The sequence below is a fragment of the Argentina silus genome, assembly GCF_951799395.1.
Source record: "Argentina silus genome assembly, chromosome: 17".
Taxonomy (NCBI): Eukaryota; Metazoa; Chordata; class Actinopteri; order Argentiniformes; family Argentinidae; genus Argentina; species Argentina silus.
The window spans coordinates 2,013,257-2,020,962 of NC_139671.1; the positions used below are offsets into that span (position 1 = coordinate 2,013,257).

General features: G+C 50.3%; 2 protein-coding genes across 2 annotated transcripts in view; one reads left to right on the forward strand and one right to left on the reverse strand.

Moving 5' to 3' along the window:
• Positions 1–4,818, reverse strand: part of igf2r (insulin-like growth factor 2 receptor) — a 31,920-nt gene extending 27,102 nt beyond the window's left edge. The window contains exons 1-2 of the mRNA XM_083689009.1: positions 4,631–4,818; positions 3,100–3,239 (exon numbers count right to left, since the gene is read on the reverse strand). Of these exons, the coding sequence (XP_083545135.1) occupies positions 3,100–3,239; positions 4,631–4,770 (280 nt within the window). The 5' untranslated portion in view covers positions 4,771–4,818. The remainder of the gene's footprint in view (positions 1–3,099; positions 3,240–4,630) is intronic.
• A 945-nt stretch (positions 4,819–5,763) lies between these two features.
• Positions 5,764–7,706, forward strand: part of cUnh1orf198 (chromosome Un C1orf198 homolog) — a 3,813-nt gene continuing 1,870 nt past the window's right edge. Inside the window, 4 exon segments of the mRNA XM_083689323.1 lie at positions 5,764–6,364; positions 6,775–6,825; positions 7,128–7,465; positions 7,467–7,706. The exon segment at positions 7,467–7,706 is cut by the window's right edge and continues 115 nt beyond it. Coding sequence (XP_083545449.1) covers positions 6,059–6,364; positions 6,775–6,825; positions 7,128–7,465; positions 7,467–7,706 — 935 coding nt within the window. The 5' untranslated portion in view covers positions 5,764–6,058.

The window sequence follows — 7,706 nt, forward strand, 5'->3', positions numbered from 1 at the left end:
AGGGGTCGAGGCGTTAGGGCACGGGGGTCAGGGGTCAGGAGAGGTTGGCAGTTGACAACATTTTTCTGCGGAGCTGGCTGTCTGTCTGTCTGCCTGCATGCCTGTCTCTCTGCCTGCCTGCCTGCCTGCCTGCCTGCCTGCCTGCCTGTCTGTCAGAGAGATAAACAGCATGAGAACAAGACCTACGGGTCCACACAGCCCCGTCTCTGTCTGCCCTCTCCTCTCCTCTCCTCTCCCCAACCCTTCCACCAGTCCACTCCTTTTAAGTCCATGTAGGGAAGAGCACAAGTAAATGGAGAGGAGAGGAGAGGAGAGGAGAGGAGAGGAGAGGAGAGGAGAGGAGAGGAGAGATCTCTCTAACTAGTTTTTCACTCAACAACACAGTGTTTCCCCACGGGGGCCATCTTGGCTGAGGTTTCGGTCTGATATTCTATCTTTGTGTTATTGTTCCTGCTAGGGGTCAGACTCCAGACGGAACAGCCTGCTTCACACACAGTAAACACACCCTTCTGAGCAGACTGATAAGGTGTAGGGTGCAACACACACACACACACACACACACACACACACACACACACACACACACACACACACACACACACACACACACACACACACACACACACACACACACACACACACACACAGCGTTACACAGGCCAACTGCTGCGTTCTATCACGTTCTAATGTCAGGTGGCCCGGACATTTCCTACTAGATCTCATTGATGTGATTTGGGGCTCAGATCTGTACTGTTAGGGAACAACGACACAGTCATGAAGTCTCCTTCCGATTCCCTTCAGTTCCCCCACCTGAGCCTAGCCTAGCCTAGCCTAGCCTAGCCTAGCCTAGCCTGCTGCCCTACGGCCCTGCTGTCTCTAAGCTGTCTCCGGTGTCATAAACCAACGCTCCCGCGCGCAGACACACAGAGCGCTATTCAGATGACCCAGTAACACTCAACAATGGACACGACCGCGCTGGATTCCAGCACATTATGCAGGGTCGATTAGCCTAGCGTAGAACGCAGGCGGAGGAAGTCGGAGCAGGTCTGTGTGGATGAGAGTGGGTTCTGTGTGGATGAGAGTGGGTTCTGTGTGGATGAGAGTGGGTTCTGTGTGGATGAGAGTGGGTTCTGTGTGGATGAGAGTGGGTTCCGCTGGGCCTGTCGATGGTTCTGGCCCATGCTTATCTGCACTTTGGGTTCTGCGACACACTCACAGGCCCATGTGATCAGTCAGCTGACACTGGTTCACCTTTGACCTCCTTTGATGTTCCTTAAAGACAAATAAATACACGGGGGGCGGGTTACCAGGACAACACAGAGAACTAGAGCAGAGAGAGAGAGAGAGAGAGAGAGAGAGAGAGAGCTCTAATGGAGAGAGAGAGAGAGAGAATTAGGGGAGAGAGAGAGGACATTGGCTGGGGGCTGGTGTAGGGCTGGTGTAGGGCTGGTGTAGGGCTGGTGTAGGGCTGGTGTAGGGCTGGTGTAGGTCTTGTTTGAGAGGATGATGCCAGAAAGGTACAGGGTTACGTCTGTGTGACTTCCACCGCGAGGTCACATGACAGGAGTGTTTCTCACGGAGCGGCAAGCGAGACCAAACACTGATCTGAGGACAGGTCAAAGGTCACGACCAACGGCCCCAGGACAAGCTGTCATGTCGTTAGGAAATAACTCAGCTGTTCCTTACCGCTGAAACAATAACTCAGCTGATCCCTACTGCTGCAATAATCACTCAGCTGTTCTCTACTGAAATAATAACCCAGCTGTTCTCTGATGCTGTCCTCCTGCTCTTCAATTAGAGACTGTTCCTAAACACTGGCCCACTTGAAGAGTCATTTCCACATATTTGGCTTCCATACCTCATGAACCATTTCTGTTTCAGTAAACAACATTCCATTTAGGCCTTGGCCCCGTGTGGGAAGCTGGATTCATCAAACTGAAATGAACAACATTCTAACAGAGTTCAAATTTGAACTTGTGACATTGTCGGATAATCAGCTTTGACAGAGCAACAATCTAAGTAAACCACTAGAGATTTAAAGGCTAAACTTCTGAGAGGCTCAATGAGAAGAGAGGAGCCAAGGATCACTTTGTGTGATTTGATTTCATTAGTTAGATCACTGCTGCCTCTGATCACAGCAGGATGCAGAGAGAGACAGAGAGACAGAGACAGAGAGAGAGAGACAGAGACAGCTCCTATGATGTAGCCTAGGGGTTCACAGCAGACCTTACCAACAGTAAACCTGCAGAGACAGAGACAACATCAAACCTCCTCAGAGAACATGTGCCTTCATCAGAGACCTGATATGAGTACCGACATAATCAACACCACCAACCCAACGGACATGTGACCAGATACCTTGCAGCCCTACACTACAGTAAGGCTGTCCCTGATGATCAGGGGAGGCTGGTGGAGGTAGAAACAGAGCCCGTCCTCCGATATCTACCTCCACTAGCCTCCCCTGCTGATGATCCTGGTGCTGACCCCCTGCATCTTACACCAACACTACAGTAGGGGGTCCCTGATGATGATGATGATGATGATGATGCTGACCGTGCATCTTCCAGTCAAATCTACAGTATCCAGCAGCAGAACATTCTGCTTCTTCCACAGTTAATCAGAGACCAACTGCACCCTTCATCCTGGACTGGACCACCCCATCCCGGACTGGACCACCCCATCCCGAACTGGACCACCCCATCCCGGACTGGACCACCCCATCCTAGACTGGACCACCCCATCCCGGACTGGACCACCCCATCCCGGACTGGACCACCCCATCCCGGACTGGGCCTCAGATGGGAGGCTACAGTCCATGAGGACTGTACTACTCTACTGACCCACTGACTGCTGCCTCTGGGTGGTCCGTACTATAATGTACTAGAGGCACTGTACTATAACGTACTATAACTGTACTAGAGGCACTGTACTATAACGTACTATAATGTACTAGAGGCACTGTACTATAACGTACTACAATGTACTAGAGGCACTGTACTATAACGTACTATAATGTACTAGAGGCACTGTACTATAACGTACTACAATGTACTAGAGGCACTGTACTATAACGTACTATAACTGTACTACTCTACTCACCCACTGATTGGTCCTTGTTGGCGGTGACGTCGTGGGCACAGACGGCACTTCCTGGCCCACATCCTGTGTCGGGGGAGGAGTCACAGAGCTTCAGGCCGTACCTGATATTGTTGTCCTGGTCGATGGCCTCCCATCGGAAACTGAAATCATCAACAAGACGCCACAGACTTGGTTACTGTAGAAGACTCCCTCATCTGGTGCTATAATAACTCTATATTATATATATACTAGAATATATCTACTATATTTTATTATTCTATTTACCGTTTTATTATTGTTACTGTTGATATGTTGTATATTATCCTTGTTACATGCCATTTGTTGATGCTGATTAATATATAATATATATGCCATTTAGCTGACGCTTTTATCCAAAGCGACTTACATTGCAGTGAGTGCATACATTTCAGTATATATGGTCCCAGCGGGAATCAAACCCACAACCTAAGCGTTGTTAGCGCCATGCTCTACCCACTGAGCCACAGAGGACCACACTGAGCCACAGAGGACCACAGAGGACCACAGAGGACCACACTGAGCCACAGAGGACCACACTGAGCCACAGAGGACCACAGAGGACCACAGAGGACCACAGAGGACCACACTGAACCACAGAGGACCATGTTGGTGTTTTCACGCTGCTCTGTCTCTGGGGTTTGGTTGTATACTTGTATTCAAGTAATGACACATAAACCAGACTTGACCATAGGAAATGCATACATTTGCAAATGTATAAATATATTCATATTGAGGTTTTAAGAAACATGGAAATCAATGAATTAACGTATCAGTTGACTAGGTGGTCCTCGGGGATCAAAGCAGAAACATCAGTACAGGTCAGGTGGTCCTCGGAGTACAGGTCAGGTTGATCACTGGAGGCATCATCATATCTCCAAGACATGACTCAGGCACAAGTTAGTCACCACATCTGAGCGGAAATAAATATCCACCACATGTACCAAAACTCTATCTCTCTCCCTCTCTCTCTCTCTGTCTCTGTCTCTCTCTGTCTCTCTCTGTCTCTCTCTCTCTCTCTCTCTCTCTCTCTCTCTCTCTCTCTGTCTCTCTCTCTCTCTCTCCCTCTCTCCCTCTCTCTCTCCCTCAACAACTCGTGATGCCATGCTGTGTAATTTTAATGTTCTCCACCTCTTATCGTATAGCAGCTATCTAGCTAACGTCCTACCGTTTAAACGACACAAACATCATGTTTCATAACCAAGTGGCCTTATCAGCCAGCTGGCCGCGTGTGTGTGTCTGTGTGTCTGTGTGTGCGTGTGTGTATTCTCGCCTTGTAAACACCAGGTTACACACCTTGTGTATGTTTCTATTCTCGCCTTGTAAACACCAGGTAGCACACTTTGTGTGTGTGTGTGTGTGTGTGTGTGTGTGTGTGTGTGTGTGTGTGTGTGTGTGTGTGTGTGTGTGTGTGTGTGTGTGTGTGAGTGTGTGTGTGTAGACCGTGTTCGTGTGTAAACACCGTTTAGGTTTTTAGTAAACAGGCTCCAGGCCGGTGGTTCCGCCGCCTGCTTACCTGCAGAGGTCTTGGTACCAGGCGCTGTCACCACCCGCGGACCCGAACGGAACCGTAACCAGCAGCGCTGCGACCCACAGCAGTCCCGGTGCGGCGGGCCTCCGCCGGGCCGCCGTGGTGCATTGGCGATGCGAACCCATGTTCCCTGTGATCCGGTATGACGACCCGGAGCTCGTCTCGGTCAGACGTGATGCAGCAAAGTCCTGCTGAGACAGGAACCGGATCACATGACGACCCCGACACATGACAGCACGCGTCACGTGGTGTGGATTTCCATGAGTCATCGTGAAAAAAACGACGCGTTTTGAAGAAGAAATAAATATAATAAAAAACACAGAGATAATAAACCATAAATATGATTTTCTTTATGGACAGAATAGACTGTCAGGTGGAATGGGTCGTCGTGTCTACCTGTCGGCCAAGTACTCCGGCCGACAGAGAGATGATGAGATATGATTTTAATCATGTTTTTTTTAAATATGTGAATGAATAATGCGAGTAGTTTATTATTGAGGGGACAGCTTTTGGTTTGGAGGATGTATTTTACACATTCAATATCAACCTCTGAACTGACGGTTTTCACGGTTACAAACACGGTGATGTGTCGTGCTGTAGTCACGCCTGTGATGAGACGAAGGAACGCTTTTAAACAACAACAGCAGTTTTAATAGAGGAGGATTTCATCCGCCAGGAGGCGCTGTCGCTGCACGCCTGACCTGCCTACGTCATCAGCTCCTCTGTTCTCTGAGCTAGAATTAGCTCCATTAACACTTCCGGTGTCGCGTTTCACCGTTTTCTGCGCCTTCAAAATAAAAGCGCGAGTTAAAACATGAATGGAAAGCGATGGGATCACAATATTTTTCTTATTGTTGCTGAAACAAGGATAAATGACCCAACAGAAAGTATTAGAAGAATTACAAACCCTTAAAAACACAAATAACACATTGATATGATTACATGTTTATTCCCAGATATAGTTACATGTAATCTATGCTTCATACATATTTAGTATTTCTAAATGCTGCTTAAACAAGTTGAACGTCGGCGCTTTTATTTTGAAGAAATCCTCATTTCCACACGTTCCATTGATCGGAAGTAGGTGGGCGGAGTTCCACTGTTGCAGCTCAGAGAACAGACCTGCTTCTCCGCCATTATTGTTACTGTTTTATGATTGTTACTATATGTGATCTATCATCCTTGTTACACTCTACTGTTGATGATGATGTTGTAGAGCTGCTCTGCCTCAGCCATTTCGTTGCGTTGTGTTCTTATATTTAAGTAAAGACGAATAAACCAGTTTAACCAGGGGAGGTTGTTGGTTGATCCGCCAGGCGGCGCTGTCGCTACACGATCCTGCCGTGTTCCCCGCTGACGTCAGCAGCTGCCTCCCCCACCCTGGGAATGTCGTCCGGCTGGTAGAGACTCGGAATGGCGGCCGCGACGCTGGCAGGGGCCGACGGCTTCAGGATGGAGGAGAAGAAGTTGGAATACTTCTCGTCCATCAACTCCATGGCGAGGAAGATCATGCAGGAGCGGGAGAAGATCAAGCAGAAGCACGGCTCGTCCTGGGACCAGATGTCCCCCACCGAGCAGGACGACGCCATCGACACCGGGATGATGGACCCCCACATCCGAGCCCGCTACGCCATGCACCGGGTCGACCGACAGGAGGTGGTCTGTTATCCCAAACTGCTCATCCAGACGGGACAGAAGATAGTCCACTTCGGCGAGGAGGTATGGGTTTCTGATCGGTTTTAGTTGAGCTGTTGTAACTCTTTCCAGAGGCACCCAGCTGGTTTTCGAGCAGGTAGCTCTCCGAGCTAAAGACCCAGATTTATTGTCAAACGTCACGACCGACTGTCAACAGCAAAACAAGGACAAAAGAGAGACATTTTGGGCCACTCTGAGTTTAATTACTTGACATCTTTAGTTTGTGTCAGTCATAAACCTGATTTCCAACGATCGTATTGAAACGTCTTTGAAAGCTATTGTGTTTTGGACCCAGTTTGAGGGTAAAAGACTGGATAACCATCAAATCTGGCCAGTCACGATAATGACCGATCCAGTCATCTGTATGAGGAATGACGTGGCTGGTCAGACACCCTGAGGAGAGTCTGTGAATCTGTGTTTGTGTTTGATTTCAGGACATCACCTGGCAGGATGAGCACTCCTCCCCCTTCTCCTGGGAAACAAAGGTGAGGAAGGCCGATCTGCGTCTGTTAAAGTTGGAACAAAAATATCTGTTTATAAAGACATTATTTCTAGTGTGGAGATGTTATCAGATTTGTATGTTATGTATCAGAAGACAAGACTCTGAATATGCGTAGTAACGTTCTCCTCTCTGTCAACCCCTCTCCCTCTCTCCCTCCGCTCCCTCCCTCCCTCCCCCCCTTCTTCTCTCCCTCCCTCCCCCCCTTCTTCTCTCCCTCCCTCCCCCCCTTCTTCTCTCCCTCCTCCCTTCCTCCTTTCCCTCCCTCCCTTCTCTTCCTCCCTCCAGAGCCAGCTAGACTTCAGTCTCACGTCAGGTCCTTCAGAGCAGGGAGTCGGCTCCTCCCTGACGGACACCAAGCCTAGCAAGCTCCCCCAGAGCATCCAGCTGAACAAGGCCACCCCGAACAACAAGGTGTCCAACGGAGAGGGCCTGAGCCTGGGGAGGAAGGAAGAGGAGTCCTCCTTCTGGAAGATCAGCGCAGAGAGGTCCAGGCTGGAGGGGGAGCAGGACTTCCACTCCCTCACGCCCAGCCAGATCAAGTCCCTGGAGAAGGGGGAGAAACCCCTCCCTTCCTACCTCCGCCAGGAGAACTCCTCCATCCCCAAGGAGCCGGAGGAGCTCCCCCCCCCCGCCGCGGGTGTCCAAGCAGAGAGCCCCCAAACCCCCAGCGCCGCCACCCCCCATTCCCGTCACCATCGCCCCCCCCTCGGCCATCAGCGTGCCCCTCGGCCCCGCCCCCCTCAGCGTGTCCTCCACCGTGGCCGGCTGGGAACGTGCTCAGAGCACCCTCCCCTCCGTCAGTATCAGCGTGGATGACGTGTTCAGCCCCGGCCTGGCGGGTCCCGCCCCTGCCCCCGCCATCGC